The 21,210-nt window shown below is 37.0% G+C and overlaps 1 protein-coding gene across 1 annotated transcript; it reads right to left on the bottom strand.

Moving 5' to 3' along the window:
* Positions 1-235: 235 nt before the first annotated feature.
* Positions 236-712, bottom strand: LOC113359540. The gene has a single exon (XM_026603154.1). It carries the CDS (start codon positions 710-712, stop codon positions 236-238), a length of 477 nt encoding a protein of 158 aa, XP_026458939.1.
* Positions 713-21,210: the final 20,498 nt, after the last annotated feature.

The following is a 21,210-nucleotide window of genomic DNA, read 5'->3' as shown; positions in this document are numbered from 1 at the left end:
TTAAGCCCAACAAATTTTAGCAAAACCAAAAATAAGATTGATTTTCACATTCCAGAGCACCAAATAAAGGTCTCTCATCATATATCATCACCTCTCCTCTTCTGAATGATGAACCTCTCTTTGCCATTTTATGCCCAGAAAAATTTATTTCTCTAAATGAATATCTAAAGGAAATACTGTGCAGATTTGCCATTATTCTATTCCATCTGTTTATTACCATCTAAGGTACTTTCGCTTAGCTGAAAGCTTGCAGTACTGGCTTTGAATCCAGACTAAAACAAACATTAAAATACTGTATTATTGTATCCCATTCACCTGCATAGATTAAAGTCATTACTTCAGCAATGAAATTAGTGGCTACACCCAAACCACCAGCCACTGCACCAAGATAGCCTCCAGTATTGTTCCTTCCAACAAATCCGTACCCAGAAATACCAGGATTCCCTTTGGATGCTCCATCACAGCAAATGAGCACTTGATTTATTGCAGGAAATCTGAAAATGCATTCTTTTACCTCAGATGATATAACCTTCACACCCTTGATGTCAAATACTGTCGTGATGCTCATATCATATATAGATCCCCTGATTTTACCCTTCATTCTTATACTGTTCTCTTTTGTAAACTGCATTATCCTCAATTTGAAATTTACCAAGTTTGGTATTTCCTCATCATAGCATACTCTGTTTTTAGTAAACCAGAGCTCCACCATTACAGTAAAAGCATATATAAACCAAATTCTCTCACATGTGAGCTTTTCTTCTGGACACTCTTCAATACATCCATAAAATTACAAGGGTTCAAAAATTTAAAGATTCCACCAGCCAGTGCCAGATTTTTTCACTAAAATTCACAATACCACAAGATATGGTCCATTGTATCCTGCCCATTCCCACATAAATAACATTTGGAAACAATGTTAAATCCATTTTTTCTATAGTTTTCCTCAGTTGCACATGCTACTCTAAGAATTTTCCATAAATTAGTTGAAATTTTAGGATGTATTGTGGAATTTCGTACCTGATTTGCCCAAGTAACACAAGGATATCTTTTCCTGATTAGTTGCACTGCACTTTTCACTGAAAAATTTCTAGACAAGTCAGTTATCCATATGAGCTTGTCTCTGCCATAACCAATGGCCGGTAAATCTTCTAGAGTAAAGAAATTAAGAATTTCTGCAGGTACATTTTATTCCACATTACTAATCAATCACTGACTTTCATATATTTGTGTTGTGTAATAAATATATTATTAAGATGCATCTCATTCAGAGCATACTCCTTAATCCACTTATTCCTCCATACTGAAATTTCCTTTCCATCTCCAACCAGCCACCTGCTCCCTTCTTGTACTTCATTCATAACCCATTTTAAACCTGGCCAGATTGAGGATTTTCTATGATATGTTATCAAATCACCATTTTTATCCTTACATTTGGCATTCATCAAAATTTTCCACTCTACTTCTTCTGTTTTCATCTTCCAGAGTAACTTCATGAGAAGTGCTTTATTAATTGTCTCAAATCTTCTGATTCCCAATCCACCCTCAGATACTGGAGCACAAATTTCTTCAAACTTCACTGTTATAAGCTTCTTAACTACAGGATCTCCATACCATAAGAAATTCGTTAAAAATTTTTCACATTCTTTTATGAAATTTTTAGGCCACTTATACACAGACATGTTGTAGACATGTACACTACATAACACAGACTTCACCAAAGTTAATCTATCAGAGAAAGACAACATTTTTCCCGTCCAGCCAGCTAAAATTTTATGCATTATCTCCACCATTCCCCATACTTTTTAGCTCTTTACTCTTCCAAGAAATAATATCACTCCCAAGTATTTGTCAGGAAATTCTGAGAGTTCCATTTGTAAGCTCTCAGCTATAAGTCTTTTTCTGCTTTCAGTTACTCCACCAACAAAACATTTACTTTTCATATTGTTTATCACTTGTCCCGATGCATTCTGATACTCATTTTTATAATTTCATTAAATTATCCAATGATTTTTTTTGTCCATTACATAAAACAAAAATGTCATCTGTAAAGAGCATATGTGAAGGTTGACAACCATTCCTATTGACCACTGGCACAATCTTCCCTTCATGTATAAATTTATAAATACTTCTACTCAAAACTTCTTCATCTATCAGGTGATAATGGGTCACCTTGTCTAAGTCCTCTTCCCACAGTAAAGAACCCACAAGGTCCTCCATTCACAAATACTGAGATTTTAGCTGACTCAAACAATATTTTAAGCCATTAAACTCCTGCTTCAGAGAAACCAAAATGTCTTAAAGTTTTAAAAAGGTATTCCCAACTCAATGAGTCATATGCCTGTGTAATGTCTAATTTCAAACCTATATTTCCTCCTCTCCTCTTTACATCCATTTCATTTACCATCTCAGAAGCTAAAACAATTTTTTCATGGATATTTCTACCTTTGATAAATTCTCCTTGCTGACAAGATACTATTTTTTCAATCAAAGTACTAATTCTTGATGTTATTATTCTTCTTATGATCTTGAAACTGAAAATTATCAAGTCCTATTAGTCTGAATTGTTCTGCTTTTTTTGCACCTTGGACTTTAGGAAGAAGAAATAGAAAACTTGAGTTCATACCTCTTGGAATAAAATTGCATCTCCAACAGTATTGAATATCATTACTTAAATCTTGGCCAACAATATTCCACGCAAATTTGTAAAAACTTCCAGGAAATCCATCAGAACTTGGAGAAATATTTACATCCATTCCATATATAGCTTCTTTGATTTCTGCAGAAGAAGGAATTGCATCTAAAAACATATTGTCTTCTTCAGATATTATCTTTGGTATCACTTCAAAAATTCTTTCATCAAAGCTTACAGTTTGATACTCAATTTCTTTTGAAATGATTAACTAAAGTATCGGCTATTTGATCTTGATTAGTCACCATATTTCCATTGTCATCCTCCAGTTCCACTATGTTATTATAAGCTTTTCTGATCTTCATAGAAGTATGAAAGAAAGATGTATTTGCTCCACACACCCTCCTTCACCCATTTGATTCTAGCCTTAGCTCTCAGAAGTTCATTGCATTGTTGAGAGACTATTTATTGCTTTCCTCTAGCTGTTATTAAATGATTAAGTAACTCAACATTTTCAGGATTTGCTTCAGAATTCATTGCTGCCTTTTCCACCTCTTCTCCAGCTTGTGTCATTTTTACTCTTAAATCCCCAAAAATCTCTCAGTTCTACTTTTTAACTACTTCTTTGAACCTTTTTAGTTCGGCCATAAACACAAATGCAGGATTACCAGTTATACTTTCTTCCCAAGAACTTTGAATCACATTTAGAAAATCAAGATGAGAAGCGCATACAGCTTGGTATCTGAAAGGGATGTTTTTTGGTTTAGGAATCCCCACTGTATTTCCCATTATGGGACCATGATCAGAAGTCCCTCCAACACCCACCTTATACTGCCATCCATCAAATTTTTCCAGCCATTTAACAATAAAAAATGCTTTGTCTAAATCACATAAAATTCTCTTCTTCTCTGATATTGCACCATGATTACCGTATACCAGTTTTAGGAGCTTGTATTAGATCACAAATGTTTAAACAATCTCTAAAATCTTGCATAACAATTCTTAAAGGCCTTCTACCACCTACTTTTTCGTCACTATTCAAAAATACATTAATATCCCCAATTGCAAGCCAAGGAAAATCCATATCATGAATCTTCTCCAACTCATACCATAATTCTCTTTTATCCACAGTTAAGCAAGCTGCATGAATTCCAGTTACAAGTACTTCTCCGAAGGCGGCTTCATTAGTAGCAACGCAACTAACGTAGTTTTGTCTGCTCCGAGGATTAGTTTGCTTGAAATGCAAACTTTGTATTTATAAACAAGGAAATTTGGACACCAAGGAATTTTCAAAACCGAAAATATTCTCAAGATATGCAATATATTCCAAATTCGGTTTCCATAATTCCTGGAAATGCTTTGTCCAAATATTGACCGAAAATCTCTTGGAAAATCTCCAACTAGTAAATGCACATTACTAATTTTAAATTTCCAAAAATAAAATTTAAAACCTTAATTAAAAGATTCTCAACTTATTCTTCGATCCGGGATTTTCCTTTAGCTATTAAGGAATAACTTTGAACAATTAAAGATAAGCTTTGCTGCACATGTTCAAAGTATGTCGACATTTTTACTTTGTAAGTCTTCTTTCATACTTACAATCTTGAAACCGATTTGCCACACTTCCAAACAAGTTTATAATTGGTCCATCTGACTTTCAAGAACTACGTGATTGATCAAGAACACTCAATCACCAAACATGGGTTTCACGGTTCTACCAAAATTCTGTTGACTAGGTACTAGGATCGGTTCCCCACATACTTATGGTAACTACTTGTATTTGCTGCACATGTCCATAGGATCGGTTCCACTTTGCCTAAAAGTTACACATGTCCATAGGATCGGTTCCCCTTTCTACTAAAAACTTGTTGCACCTCATACAAGGATCGATTCCCCTTTGTGATAGGTTGTACCTATTACTAGGATCGGTTCCCCTTTACCCAGAGTCGGTCATACCAATAACATTAAATCGATCATACCATCTCATGTGATAACTTAAGATCGGTTTCACTAATAAAAGTCATACTAATACAAAAGTCAGGCCTTTGTGGATAGTTTTACCAAGAACATAAACAAGTCATGAGCGGTTATACTAGTCATACATATTGGTAGTTCAAAAGAAATGCAATGAATAACAATACCAATAATGCCTGGCGATTTCCTTTTCGATTCGCAAAACAAGTTTATAAACTACTTCCTTTAAACAAATGTAAAACATTGTTTCCTAGGATGAAATCTTCACCTTATACCCATACATAATCACAATAACATTCAAACGATTATGTCGATGTCTTATATACAAAGTTTAATGGTTAAACAAATAAACCTCGTATTGTATTCCTTAATACTATGTCTAACTAGAGTATAACCATTCATTCTTTGCAGTTATGTTTTCAATATGCACGACTTAAAAGATACGTTAGCGAATGAAACAGTTCAAGTCAAATATCACTAATCTCAAGTAGAAGGATGATGTTGTCATTGTAGCTTCTTACTTCTTCACTTCTTCAAGTCTTCGCAATACTTGTAACGTCTCATATCCTAATACTTTCAAGCTAACCTATACGAAGTTGACTCTAGTACGTAATCAAGCGACTCTTCAAATGAGTTTTGGCTCATTAAAATATGACAAACAAACTTGACATACCAACGCTTGGTGGGTTCAACCGAGCTATGCTCTAACATAATCCATTGTTAACAGATTTTGTTCTGTGTGTGATTGATCACAAGAAATTCAAGTGGTGTTGTGCAGGTGTTTATTGAAGATTAAAGAAGATTTGAAGACAAATAAGATTTCTGGTTTGGTTTATATATCTTTGGTCTGCACAAACCTTGATATATCTTTGGTGTGCACAAACCTTGATCGTCTGGGATCCAACTAGAATCGGATTTATTCGATTGATTAGTTGTGTAATATTGGCATCACCTTATAGTTTATTGTTTGATTTTATATTGATTGATTGCAAATCTAAACCCTTCTACTTCGGTAGTTGTTGGATAGATTGATCTAACAGGCAAAGGAGTTTATTTGTTAAATAGAAGAGCCTTTGCATATGATTTAAAATATCTTCATCTGAAAGAATCAAGAGAGTTGTTACTAAACAGATTTGTTGTTCCTTTACTGTTTGGAATACGATACGAAGGAATTGTTCCAGTGCGTGCACTTATTGAATGTCGGAAACGCGGGGATACTGAAGAAATTAGGTGAACTATAGGTTTAGTTGATTGGTCCCAACTATACAAAGTTTGTTAGATTTTGTATAGCGGTTTAATTCTGAGAGTATTTAATTCTGGACTAGGCCCCGCGGTTTTTCTGCATTTGCGGTTTCCTTGTTAACAAAATCTTACTGTGTCATTTACTTTTATTTTCCGCAATTATAATTGTTGTTTTTTTAATTTAAAGTAAAATACACAAACGCTAACTCCATATTACTTGATAGTGATCATATAGAGTTTGGTTAAGTCCGAACCTATTATCAAGTAATCATACTTTGGTTGTTGTATTGTCTCGATCTCGTATCCATCGACGATCACGCAAAGTGTGAATACCGATTCGTTGTATTGTCTCGACTTAGTCCATAGAAAATCACTTTCGATAAGAGGACTTATAGGTGTAAAAGTTTAAGATTGTCGTATATTTGGGTACCCTCGTCTTTTCACCCTTAAAATTATTAGAACAATAAAACCTGAATTTCTTAATATCTGAACTTAAAAAGTAGTAGTAACTAAATGTGATATTCGGTCACAGTGGTATACTAAACTCGTATGTCATGTACGTGGGATCAAAGTTTAAGATTGTGGTATACTTTAGTTTAGTTTACTTAGGACGTGTTAGACCAGTCATTCGGTCACGGGTGCACATGTGACATTCGGTCACAGTGGCCAAAATCGGTCCCACACCCCATGTATGGGCCTAACTCAGCGGACATACAACTCAAAACCAATTGACAATGAGTGGAGAGGCCCTAAGGATTAATAATCTCAACAGGGATAGTAATATATCTGGGCAGGAATTTTACTGTTAAAATAGGGTAGAGCTGATGGTAATCACCAAGGCAAGATTCTAGAAATCAGCTTATTTTCCTTGAGATTGTTGGTTCCAGAATTACAAAATATACAGACAAATTAATGTTTGTGCTATATTGTTGCTAGAGTATTATTATTGTATCATGCTTTTTATTTTCGGTTCAGCAATATCTGACAGGCTTTTAATGCAAATTTGTGTAGGCGACCATCGAAGCCTGAAATGCAGAAGCGACATGGGAAGACGTGCTCTCAAACGCAACAAGTAGAGGTGATTTCAAGAGTGTTCTTTAAACTTCCATTTCAGGAGGTTTTAAGTGCGCTAAAATCTGTTGAAACCAGTCTTAAAGTTAACCATCTCATTTGTCGTCAGCAGAACAATATTAGTCTATAGACTCTACACCAAAATAGTTGTTACAACTTGGCTTATTCTCTCTTTCTCGTGGTCAATAAAGATCAATCGTATTCAGGCAATGCAATGTATGCATCTCTTTTTTTGTCATCTTAAGAAAACTTCCGATTCTTGCAACTGATTCAAGGATTAAATCATGGTAAATTGAGACTATCCAATTTTATGCACATGACCCATCAGTTTTGAAACATCTTACTGTACCTGTCTTTTTAGAACACCATTTTTCATTGATATAATTTTTCTTACCAGAAGTAAGTGCCATAAAGCCAAATGCTGGTAAGATAACTTTGAATATTTGGAAACTCTGGGAAGCAGCAGAGACTTTCCAATTTTTTCTTACCCCGTTTTTTACGCGACTTATAGAAATTGCAGTTCATCCATTCATCCCTTGCACAGTAGGATAAATAACAAATTTTCCTTGATCCAAGACATTGCAGTCCATCCATCCCTTGCACAACGTAATAGGGAAAAGTCTCTCCTAGAGCAAACAAGGCTGAAACAGGTGGGATGGGCTGCATGTTGAAATCCAAAGGGGCCTATAGAAAAAACTTTTATAAGAATTACCCTATGAGGCTATCATCTCTTTCTCTGTGTGAGGAGGAGATGGTTATATTTTAAGGGCAATTTGGTAAATGACAATTTTGTGCTGTCTATAAAAAAAAAGCATCCCTAATACATTTTATTTGATGCTTTAGAAATACAGAAATTTGAGAGATATCAGTGAGGCCGGCTGGCGGTGTTAAAATCTCTTCAGATTTGATCAGATCAAAAATGGGTTGTTGTTATGAATGAAATTTTGGGTTTGTATGGGAAGCTTTGAGTTAGAAGATAGATTTTGGTGAATGCTTCCACATTTTCTATGTGCAGATAGTAGTTCAATTTATATTAATCACTTTCAAGATAAACTGTTACAGATTTTGGTAAACAAATCAAAGACTGAGCATGCCACAAATGTAGGCTTTAGAATCTGACACAAAACTAGGTCAAGAGACTTGGTGTGCAGTCATTCTAGCAGAGTCTTCAGGACTTGGTTTAACACCTCCCCTCGAGTTGAACTTCAGCTGGCGAAGTTGCAACTTGCTACGTAAAATGTGAAACCTTGATGATGGAAGCCCCTTAGTAAAAATATCCGCAACTTGATCACGTGAACTAATGAATCTGACATGAAGGAGACCAGCAGCCACGCGCTCACGAACAAAATGATAGTCTATCTCAATGTTCTTTGTGCGGCATGGAAGATGGGATTTGAAGTTAAGTACGTGGTTCCTAAATTATCACACCAGAGCAACGGAGGTGAAATTTTGAAACCAAGTTCCTGCAGCAAGGATTGAATCCAGATAACTTCCGAAGTAGCTATTGCAATTCCGCGGTATTCTGCTTCAGTACTGGACTTTGATACTGTCTTTTTCTTGCGTGCACTCCAAGAGATCAAGTTACCCCCGAAATATATACAATATCCACTAGTTGATCGTCTGTCATCCAGACTTCCAGCCTAGTCTGCATCAGAGTATGCCTGCAAAGAGAAGTCTGAGGTAGAACGGATATGCAGCCCAAAATATACAGTATTTTTAAGATACCGAATGATTCTTTTGACCAATTCCCAATGCTCTTCAAATGGGTCATGCATATATTGACAGACCTTATTAACTTCCACAGAGATATCTGGTCGGGTTAAGTGCAGATATTGCAGTGCACCCACAACACTGCGATATAATGTAGCATCTGAAAACCTTGTTGAACCTTGCTTCTGAATCTTTGCATTCACTGCCAGAGGAGTTTTCACGGGCTTGACACCATCTAGCTTCATCTTGCGCAGTAGGTCTGTAACATATTTACGTTGTGACAGAATTAGTTCAGATCCATGTATGATGACTTCAACTCCTAAAAAGAAAGAAAGATCACCCAAATCCTTTAATGCAAACACAACACTGAGATCTTCGATTAAGCCAGAGATTTCAGAAGGATGTGAACCAGTCACTATTATGTCATCAACATAAACTAAAACGTACAATGTTGAATCCTTTGTTTGACGAATGAAGAGAGAAGTGTCAGAAATGGATCCTTGAAATCCCAACTTTACCAAGTAGTTGCTCAGTTTTGAAAACCACGCTCTAGGCGCCTGTTTAAGGCCATAGAGTGATTTGTGCATCTTGCAGACATGGTATGGATGCAGTTCATCGACATACCCCTGAGGCTGTTGCATATACACATCCTCTTTCAGGTCTCCATGAAGAAAGGCGTTCTCCACATCCAGCTGTTTGATATCCCAGTTGCGCATTACAGCAATGGATAGTGCAATCCTTATAGTGCACGGCTTTACCACTGGTGAAAATGTTTCACCATAGTCAATACCAAGTTGTTGGTTATAACCCTTGGCAACAAGACGCGCCTTTCTCTTGTTGAAGGAACCATCAGAATTCTGTTTAACTCGAACACCCACTTGGATCCACCACATTCATACCTTTTTCATATGGCACCAGAGAGAATGTGCCATTCTTAATTAATGCATTGATCTGAACATCCATTGCATCCCGCCATTCCGGAATTTTTCTTGCAGCCGAGAAATAAGTTGGCTCCATGAAATCTTCATCATGCAGAATATGCTTGGACGCAGTTAAGAACAACTTTTGAATAGGCTTGTGTATACCAGCCTTTGACCTTGTGACCATTGGATGGGATAGAGAAGTACTCCCAACTTCGTCACCAATATGTGAAGATGCAACAGGCAGAGTTGAAGCAAGATCAGAAGTTGAAGTTGCTGAACTAGCCGCATGAGAGATAGTTGCATCAGAATAAGGCAAACTATTAGAGGGGGATGGTGAAATATGCACGTTGTCTGATGTCTGTGCAGCAGTAGGTTGTGAAGCAGTACCCTGAATTACAGTATTATTTCCTATACCAAATGGAGTCTTAGAGAAAACACATGTGCTAGATTGTACAATACCTGGATTTGGCACTGGGGTATGATGCTTGAGAGGCAAGAATGGGAATGTAGATTCTTCAAAGCGCACATGTCTAGAGATGTAGATTCTGTTTGTTTCTCTATGCAAACACATGTACCCCTTATGTGAATTAATGTATCCTATAAAAACACATTTAATTGACCTAGGTTCAAGTTTGTCTTTATTATATTGCCTTAAGCAAGGATATGCCAGACAGCCAAAAACTTTTAAGAAGGAATAATCTGGTACTTTGTTGAATAACATTTCCAAAGGGGATTTCGAGTTGGATACTGAAGTGGGTAGGCGGTTTATAAGATAACATGCAGTAACAAAAGCATCTGCCCAAAAAGACCTAGGCATATGAGCATGAAACAGTAAGGCCAAACCAGACTCTGTGACATGTCTGATTCTTCTTTCTGCCAAACCATTCTGAGGTGACGTGTGAGGACATGAAAAACGATGCTGAATGCCAGACTCATTTAAATAGGAAGTAAATTTTTGATATTCAAGAGCATTATCAGATTGAAAAGTTTTAATCTTATGACCAGTGAGATTTTCAACTAGTTTGCGAAAGAGAATAAAATTCTGCAATGCATCAGACCTGAGCACTAGGGGAAAGATCCATGTATAGTGAGAATAGACATCCATAAAAAAAATGTAATACCGAAAACCAGTTCTTGATAAGGAGGGTGAGACCCATATATCTGAAACAACTAAGCTCAAAGGCTTATTGTAAACTGTTTTACTCAGAGAAAAAGATAACTTCTTGCTTTTACTCACATGACAAGAATGACAGAAGCCAAAAATTTTATTTGTTACTGGAAGTGAAAATTGATGACAGATTTTTGACACAGTGCTAAGCATAGGATGTCCTAGTCGCTGGTGCCAAAGAGGAAGAGTATAGGTCACCATAGCTTCAGGCTTTATTGAGTGCTGAATCAAATCTACTCCTTCAAACATGTAAAGGCCATTCTTGTTAAACCCTCTCAGCAGCATTATCCCCGTGCGCTTGTCCTTAACAACAAAGAAACCAGCATGAAACTCAAAATAAACATTATTGTCTTTACAGAATTGTGAAACAGACAACAAGTTTGTCTTGATTTTAGGAACATGATAAATATGATTCAATGCAAAAGTTCGGGAATTAAGCGTAAAAGATGCATTACCAACATTGGAGATTTCCAGTGCATTACCATTGCCAACATGAACCTGTTCAGTGCCATTGTATTCATGAGGAATGGACAGATTTCTCATATCAGAAGTCAGATGATGAGTTGCACCTGTGTCAGTTACCCACTGATTTCCAAACTGATCTCCAGGTAAAGCAATATAGGCCTGCGCTGGACGTTGGTTGTTGGTTGTGGGTTTGTCATATCTAAACCAACATCTGTCACCAAGATGGCCCTTCTTCTTACAAATCTGGCACTTTTCTATGAACTGAGGAGGTTTCTGATTCTGTTGTTGACGAGCATTCATATTATTGTTGGAATATGGATATTTCTGATGGACTGGATTCTTTGGATTTCCTCTGCTTGTGGAGGGAAAGTTTGAGACAGCTACATTTGCTAATGGAGACTGTAGTGATGACAACTGTGATTCTTGGCGCATGTCATATGTGATCAGATGAGAGTAAAAGGTATCGATAGGCATATCCTCAGCAGTGCTCAAAGCAGTGACAATAGGATCATAGCTTTGGTTAAGGCCATTACTAATGGCTTGTTTCTTTTCATTTGATGTTACAGCACAGCCAGATTCTGCCAATTGAGCAAACAAAGATTTAGCATCATTCAAATAGGTTTTGAGAGTTTTGTTACCTTTCGACATGCTATGCAGTTGATTTTTCAGATTCATCTGATGATGAAAAGTTTTTGGAGCGTATTCTGATTCTAGTTTATCCCAGACATCCTTTGCAGTTGTTAGGTGAGCTACATTACTCAAGACTTCAGGTGTCAGAGTTGAATTGAGCCAGCCAACAATGAGAGAATATTGATGCTCATAAGCTGTAAACGCAGGATTTATATCTTCACTTTCAGGTAATGTCTTTGAAGGGACTTGTTTTGTTCCATCTACAAATCCACTGAGATCATAGCCTTTTAAGATTGGTTTGAACTGTGCCTTCCAGAGGATATGATTTGTTTCTGTGTGTTTTAATGTGACAGGGTGATGAATCTGCACCTGTCTTAGGGTATTTGTTGTGTCTGCCATGAATTTTTTTTTTTTTGATGTGGTATTGAGCGGAAGATGGCTTGGATCAGGCTGATACCAAGTTAGAAGATAGATTTTGGTGAATGCTTCCACATCTGCTATGTGCAGATAGTAGTTCAATTTATATTAATCACTTTCAAGATAAACTGTTACAGATTTTGGTAAACAAATCAAAGACTGAGCATGCCACAAATGTAGGCTTTAGAATCTGACACAAAACTAGGTCAAGAGACTTGGTGTGCAGTCATTCTAGCAGAGTCTTCAGGACTTGGTTTAACACTTTGCACATCCCCTGAAGATCATGGAAACCACACAATAGCATGATGATATCTTCTCTCATGGTTTTAATTTACAGTGAATTGACGGTTGGTCTCTCTTCGGTTTGTGTTTTTGCCATCAGATCAGGTATATTGTCTATTTATACAATTTTTTTTTTTTACTTTGCCGATAGTTTTGATTTTTAGTTGAACTCATTTGTGATGAATGTTTAAAGTTTCCCACTTAAATGAGGGATATAAATCATATGGTACACAAGAGACTGAAAATAAGGCAAGAAAACCCTGGTTGGAGAATTCTTTACTGAGTTTCCCAGCTGACAAAAAGTATCTGTTGAAGAAAAGGAAAATCTGAGGAAATTCAAGACCATATAGTGGTAAGCATGTGTTTTTTAATTGATTTCAGTTTAATAGTGGTAATCAATTGTCAATGTAAATGGCAGTTTGAACTTTGCTCACCTAATTGTTTTTCAATCAGACAGGAGTAGCTGTGTTTGGTCAAGGGTTGCTCTTGAACATGAGCTTATGACGAGTCGAAAGCAGAGCAATTACATGTTCAACTTGCTCTCAAGTACAAAATCAGTTAGATTTCTGGTAAGGATCATTGGCATGTTTAATTTTTCTTTTTTTGGTTATGTGATTTGATACCCCTAAGCCATCGCAAGGCGTTAAATTTGTCAATGGTTACCCAAATTGATTACTGAAGTGAACATATTAGTAGTTTGGGTATACCGAAAGTATGGTAAGTATCTAAAGGTTTTAGGATTGAGTTAATCCTTGGTTTAATATCAAAGTTATATAGTTAATCCTTGATCTACCAGAAGTCTTGTAGTTAATCCTTGATTCAATATCAAAGTCATATCTTTGGTTGAAGTCACATTTGTTTCCGTCATTATTAAAGCTAGGTGACCTTGGGATCAGAAAACATGTTGCATAATCAAGTATGTTATGTGCTACTACAACAATCATATATTTCAGAATGTCCTGTTATGCTTTGGGTACCAGGATATATCCAATTTGGCAATTCTTACAAAAATGTCGAAGTTTAGGCTTTTGTGTGATATTATCTTGAGCAAATGTGCTTGTCAACGTGTATAATGTGGGTGATGATCTGATGTATAAAATGCAGAGATCATGCACATTGGTATTCATAGCTGACGTATCTTGTTGTTTTTTCCCCTTTTTTTATAACACATGTCAGCAGCTGGTAGCATACCCAGAATCTTTTGTAGCTCGAACTTCCAATTCGGAATTCTGTAAGTAATTATCAGTATGACTCGATATGTATAAAATGCATAGAGCACGCACAATGGTTTCATAGCCGACACATCTTGTTGCTTTTCTCCCTTTTGTGTGTAGCACGTGTCAGCAGCTACTACTATACCTAGAATCTTTTATAGCTTGAAATTCCAATTATTCTTTAAGTAATTATCAGTATGAATCCCATTAGTGTTCCATTTAGAAGTTGAGGTGTATTGTTGATTTGGTGGTTTTCTCCTGTCTTAATATCGTACTTTTTTATTTTCGATTCAGCAATATCTGACAGGCTTTTAATGCAAATTTGTAGGGACTGTCAAAGCTTGAAATGCAGAAACGGAATGGGAAAGCTGCAGCCAAGAAAGACCAAGGAAGACGTGCTCTTAGACGTAAGAGTAAAGTTTGTTCAAACAAATCAGTCAAATCTTAAATCCAGCCATCTCATTTGTTGTCACAAATCTTAAATCCAGCCATCTCATTTGTTGTCACAAATCTTAAATCCAGGAAGTTAGGGCTAACTGAGGAAAATCTGAGGAAATTCAAGATCATATATTGGTAAGCACTTCCTTATGTTTAATGCGACTATGTGTTAAGTTGTTTGTTCAAGCATGTTTACTTTCAGTTTCTTCAGCTTGATTTATGTTTCATCATGATATGTAGGTGTTGACAGTAACCGTAGCGATCAAGATTTAGTATCAACTGCATTTTACATTATCCATGATGGATGTTGCATATTTATAGTTTAATCCATGAATCAATATCAAAGTTATATATTTGGGTGAAGTCGCCTATGTTTGTGTCGTTATTAAGGCTAAGTGACCTTGGGATCACTAAATATGTTAATGCATAATCAAGTATGTTATAGATTCATTCTTTAATTCACCAGGATATATCCAATTCGGCAATTCTTACTAGAATGTCAAAGTTGTTAGGCTTTCTTATTTTCGTTAATGTTAGTGTGTGATTTTATCTTGAAAAAGTGTGTTTGTCCACAATCTTTGATTACACTTTAGAGCACAAGAATGTTTAGCGCAACATTCTGAATGTCACAAGTACTGAGATTTATCATTTGAGTATCTTCATTGCGGCTAACTTTTGACACCTTACTGGTTGTCTTTAGAGAATATTTTGGAATCCATTTGAAAATGGGTTTCACAGGAGCATCTTTGTTCTTCCTCTTGTTTCCTCCTGAAATCTTTGACGAATATTTTGAGGAAACATTAGGGTAACTGTTATGTTGGAAATTCTGAGAATTAACTTTACTCAAATTTAGAACATCATATCTTGTCTTTACAAAGTTATTTCTCCTTTTATTGTTTGTAAAATGTTGATAAGCGAACTTTGAACTATCATCACATAATAATTCTTTTGCTTATATTTGGGACAATAATGACATGAGTTAGCACAAGGAGCATTATCGAATTCATCCAACTTTGCGGACACGCGTGCATCTACGGCTTTCTCATTCCTTTTACGGAATCTGCATCCCCTTTCCAAGTGTCATTTATTTCCACAATAAAAGCAATGCTCAGTAACACAAGAATCATGAGGCTTAGTGTTACTTTGTTGAGGATCCACTTGTATTTGAGTTTGATGGGATTTATGTTTTTCATCATTTGTTGAAGATGAAGGTGCAATTGGTAGCCCACTTCTTTAGGCTTTACAAGCTTTGTCTCATGTTTAGCATCCAAAGTTTATTTACCTTTGTAGCGCAATCCTCGTGTGTCATGATGAACTCTATTTGCTTTCAACATTGAGTACAATTGGTTTGTGCTACTATCAAACCTTTTCAAGTCCGCTTTTAGACCCTTATTCTCTTTTTCCAACGTTTTTACCTTTTTGAGAGCATTATCTAGATCAACCTTAAAATTTTCAATTTGAATTTAAGATATATTTCTGATTCAGGATACTTGCTTACCGAATAATACTATGGTGATATGAAAGACATGACTTGAAATACAAAATATATACACGATCATGACTTTCTTCTCGAATAACAAAGATAACAGATTTTAAGTCGGTAAGTAACCTAATTTATTTTAGCCTCATTACTTACCGAATAATACTATCCTGCCATATACTTTCAAGTCGTGTATATTGAAAACAAAACTGCAAAGCATGATTACACTCTAGTTGACTAATCCTTCGTGATAATGCTTTCGGTAAGTAATGTTATTTCAGATTTAGGTTACTCTCCTCTCCGAATAGTTGACTAATGTTATTTAGGTTCTCTAGCTCCGTATGTAGTTTCAATTCTCGGTCATGACTTTCTTCGATTTTCTCTCTGTAACTTTCCATGGCTTCAAGATAATCTCCCCCATCCCTGATAAGTTATATATCCTTGTACAGATTATCAAGTTTTCATTCTCCTTACCAAGATCATATTCAAGTACCTTTGGCTATGAAGTTACTTCAGTATCCTTTTCAGGCGTGCATTCAACAATTGCAGTGAAAGCTTTGTTAGTTTGATCCTTGGAACAATTAGGGATATCACCATCATTTTGATCTCTATTATCTAACATTTATATGATTTATGAGAAGGAGATGATGCATCTTTAGAAGGTTTCCTTTTATTCTGTCTTAATAACTTTCTAAATTGTCGTGCAGTCGTATTGACACAACAATCCTCATTTTGTGTCTCATAAGAATTTTCTGCCGAAGAACTAGCCTTAGTCACAACTTTAAGGGTAATACTCGCTTCATTCTTGGATTAGTATTCAAGGTCAAAAATCTCTAATTTACCAACTAGAGCGCTTCTAGATAGTGTGGAAAGATCATTTGCTTCCATGATGGCATGCTTCTTAGATTAGTATCTTGGTGGTAAAGACCTTAAAGTTTTACACACAATATCCTTATATGAAATAGTTTTTCCTAAAGTGTAAGAGGCATTCACTATTTCAGAAAGTTTTTGGTCAAACTCATCAAAGGTATCTTCTTCAACCATACGAAGGTTTTCCTATTTAGAAGATAGGTTTTGAAGCCTAGCTTCCTTTTCAGAGGCATTCCATTCAAATACGACATTAAAAATATCCTAAGCCTCATTATGTGTTACACGTGGTTACATGATGTCTTGATTCAAAGCATGGATAATGACATTCAATCCTTCGGAATTCTGCTTCGAAAGAAAAGTTTCTTTATCATTGAACTCCTTTAATTCCTTTAGTCTAAACTCGGTGATTGAGCTGTTGAGAAGTACTTTTGGGTGTTCATATCCATCAATAACTAAAACCCAAGTGTTAAAGTCACGGGATTGAAGAAAAGATTGCATTCTCATTTTCCACCATAGATAGTTTGAGCCATCAAACACTGGATGTACATTAATTGAATCAACCATCGGATTCAAATCTTAAAGGTCGGATCACGCCAAACACGGATTGTTAGATCTTTTCGTGTTTGCCTGCTCTAATACCAATTGAAATGACGAGGGTACCCAAATACACCACAATCTTTTCGTTTGATCACAACCTATTCAAGACCCACAGTGTATAAACCTCTTTAAGAAACAATCACTAAATGGATATTTCAACATGGTGTCCACTTGGAACAGGTTTAGTCTGGACCCACCTAACAATGTGAGAAATTAAAGCCAAGTGGCGAATAACAATACACCTTGTATGATCGTATATGGATACAAGATCGAGACAATACAACAACAAGATGTTCACTGGATAATAATTACGTTACAAGACCGAAACACTATAAGATCAATATCAAGTGCCTAGTTAATGTACAAGTGTATTTACTTTAATTATAATATAAACACAATTATAATGCGAAAATAAAGTAAAACACACACCAAAATTTTGTCAACGAGGAAAACTACAATCTTGTAGAAAAACCCCGGGACCTAGTCCAGTTTTGAATACTCAATGAATTAAGATGCTACAAAAACTAAACCTGCAACTTCGTGTAGACGAGACCAAGCAAACTAAATTCCTAATTACTCAGCTTCAGCAGTATTCTTATTTTGATAACATCTAGCAGAACCAAAGTTCTCAATAGACGTTTGATACTAGATATCCTGGCAGAACAGATATTCTCTTTAGATAAGATTGAGTTGATCTATCTAGTAGATCTTCGTAATGGTTCAGAATAACTTCTGCTATGAATCTTTCAAATGGTAAGAAAAGATTCCTTTGGATCGTATTCCAAACAATTAAAGGATTAAAATTGTTTGATAAATAAACTCACTTTTCAATCACAATACCGAAATATATGATAAAGGTATAGTTACGGATCTTCTATTTTTAAGATTTGTTACCAAATCTGAAGCTCCTAGGTTACGAGATCAAACAAGACAATGATTATGAAAATAATCAATCTTGATTACAAGGTTTATGATAAAATCACAAACAACTTTTTGATCTCAAAAGGCTTATATTTATCGAACAACCTTTTAATCCCAGAAAATCAAGTCACAGAAAGTCACACCAAGATCAAAACACAAGAATAAAGTCTAAAATCTTTAAAGGGCTTTTTGATAAAGTACCCCTACTTTTAACTTTACACTAAAAAAATGCCTCCTTTTTTTTCAAACTTTCTAAAATGCCCTTGGTTTGATTGTTTTATATAATAAACGGTAAAAAATGGTAAACGGCAGTTAACAACCGTTATTGCTTAGGTGGCAGCGCAATAAAAGTCAATAAAGCCCTTTGAACTAAATAGAGTTGAATCAACTTGAATCGCCGAGTTGAAAGGCCGATTCGACTCGAGTCAATAAGAAACACGTGGCATCCATCTAACCACCAATGTAAAAGAAAAATCAACGACCCACAATAAGATCTAATCTCCCAACGGTCTTATTCTGAATTCCATCTTCTTCAACATGTATATATACAGATGATCTTCCATATGTTTCTGCAACTCAAAAAAAAATCACTATAAGCTAAGAAAACTCAGAAACAATGAATATGGGAGGTGCAAAAGACTCTCCATGTAGTAGTAGTATCAGCAGCAACAACAACAACAAGGTGAGAATGAAAATTGTTGATACCTGAAAAAATATCCCTCTTAACGGGTTAAGGGTGCCCATAAGAGTGGTAACAAACTTGGGTCAAGGCATGGAGACTTGGGGACTGAGCCCAAGTCTAAGTGGAAAAGGCCTAAGAAAATGGAAGGATCGAGCATTAAAAAAGAAGAAAGGGGTTAGCTTAAGGAATGGCATTAAAAGTAATTAAGAAGTATTAGGACACATGGCATGATGTCATAAAGTGAGGGGCTTTTGGGAAGCCTATAAAAGAAAGGACAAGGTACAATGGAAGGCAACTCTCTCTCTTACCACAATTGGTATAATGAAGTCATGTGAGACAACTAGGACGGGTAGGACCTAAACCGAAATTTGGGTATTAACATTTGGCGACCACACCCGGAGGCTCGTGCCTATCTCACAAATGACGAACGAGGGAAGCATCGATCCAAGCGCTATAAGAGAGCAAATGGTCAACCGACCCATTAACCTTGATCAAGTAACTTTAGAGGACGACGACAGCGAGGAGGAAATACCGATCCTAAGCGTCAACAAGCAACCGGTGAAGCGCGCATCTCAACCGAAGGAGTCAGCATCACCTGAATTCCAGAACATGCAAGCAGAACTGAAGCAACACGCCCGGAGGAGACAAGAATCGGAGAATTGGATATCCCAGGCGGTCGAAGCTGAACAAAGCGCCCCAGAAGAGGAAAAAAGAGAGGAACACCAGGCCAACAGAACAACAGCAATGTCGGAAGATAGGATTGCCGAGTATTTGGAGAAGAACTACCACGTGGTAAAGCAAGATAACCTGTGCCGCGTGAGTATCCCATACCCTTCACACATCCAAGCTTACCCGTACCCAGAAGACTACACTTCCCAAAAATTCAAAACATATGAAGGGAAAGGAAACGCGAGGGAACATCTCAGCTGATTCTTGTCAGCTATGAACGATAGGGCCAATGATGAAAAACTGTGTTTAAAAGAATTCCCAAAATCACTTACGGGCACGACATTCTCTTGGTATGATAACTTGAAGGAAGAAAGCGTCGACTCCTGGAAGACCATGTCTACACTCTTCTTCGGACAAAAGAAAAATCACTGCAATAGATTTAAGTAAGAGCGGGCAGCAAATCAAAGAAGACATAGGAAATACATCTCGCTTTTTTAAGTTGATGAGGGGACGCTTGTAGAAATCTGCGTACGAGGGGAGAATCCGGCTTTCAAGGGAAATTTGATCAACTTCAAGTTCCAAACCCTTTGTAGAACTAGAAGAAGCAGCTGATAGGATCGTCGACTGCATAGAAGACGCGCCCGTAGAGTCCAACTGGCGTACTACGGTAAGTGTCGTGTCAAGAACTTCATCCTATGGGAAATCTAGTGCTAAGGAGGAAAGTTGGAATCGGCCACAAGGGTATGGCAGAAATCAAGGAAGAGGAGGAAGAGGAAGGCGAGATAATGAGCCACCTCCCCTCCCATGCAGTAAAGACCAAATAATCAAGCTATTAAACCAATGGATCGCTGAGGATGAAATTCAATTACCCCCATCCACGGTGGACATCAACAAAATGGACAAGGGCTCAACTAACTACTGTCATTATCACCGAAGAATGGGACACCCAACTGAGGAGTGCTTCGTCATCCGAAGCGTATTTGAGCGGAAACGGGCAGCAGGAGAGCTCGATAGGCCAAGACAAACAATCGCGCACGACCCATTCCCGCACCATTAGTTTAGAAGAGAAAATTCGACAAACTGTAGTCAGTTTTATCCCGGAAAAAGAAATCGTATTAATAACAGATGTTTTTGAATCGGTAAGTAAGCACTCCCAAAAGGTCTCAAGTGAGCCAAAGGCGCCTGATCGACTGAAAAATTTACGAAAGGTCTCAGGTTAGCCAAAGGCGCCTGATTGACTGACAAAATTTACGAAAGGTCTCAGGTTAGCCAAGGGTGCTTGATCGACTGACAAATTTACGAAATGTGTCAGGTTAGCCAAAGGCGCCTGATAGACTGACAAATTTACGAAAGGTATCAGGTTAGCCAAGGGCGCCTGATCGACTAACATTCTACAAAAGGTCTCAGGTTAGCTAAAGGCGCCTGATCGACCGACAAATTTACGAAAGGTCTCAGGTTAGCCAAGGGCGCCTGATCGACCGACAAATTTACGAAAGGTCTCAGGTTATCCAAGAGCGCCCAATTGACACAAAATTTACGAAAGGTCTCAGGTCAGCCAAAGGCGCCTGATCGACTGACAAAAGGTATCAGGTTAGCCAAAGGCGCCTGATCGACTAACAAACTTTACAAAGGTCTCAGGTCAGCCAAAGGCGCCTGATTGACCAACAAAAAGTCTCAGGTTAGCCAAAGGCGCCTGGATGACCGACAGAAGGCCCCAGAATTGCAGACTCCTAAAAAATGACCACGAATAATAGGAGGAATATGCGTGTTTAGCAAACGCCCGCCCCAACCGCCAACCCTTGGAAATAAGAAGAAAAGGGGGGAG

The sequence above is a fragment of the Papaver somniferum genome, chromosome 3 (genome assembly GCF_003573695.1).
Source record: "Papaver somniferum cultivar HN1 chromosome 3, ASM357369v1, whole genome shotgun sequence".
Classification (NCBI taxonomy): Eukaryota; Viridiplantae; Streptophyta; class Magnoliopsida; order Ranunculales; family Papaveraceae; genus Papaver; species Papaver somniferum.
This window is presented reverse-complemented; position numbering and strand designations above follow the sequence as displayed.

What these genes read in the sequence shown, in the direction of transcription:
- LOC113359540 (XM_026603154.1), bottom strand. Translation starts at nt 712, where the DNA reads ATGGTGGAGCTCTGGTTTACTAAAAACAGAGTATGCTATGATGAGGAA.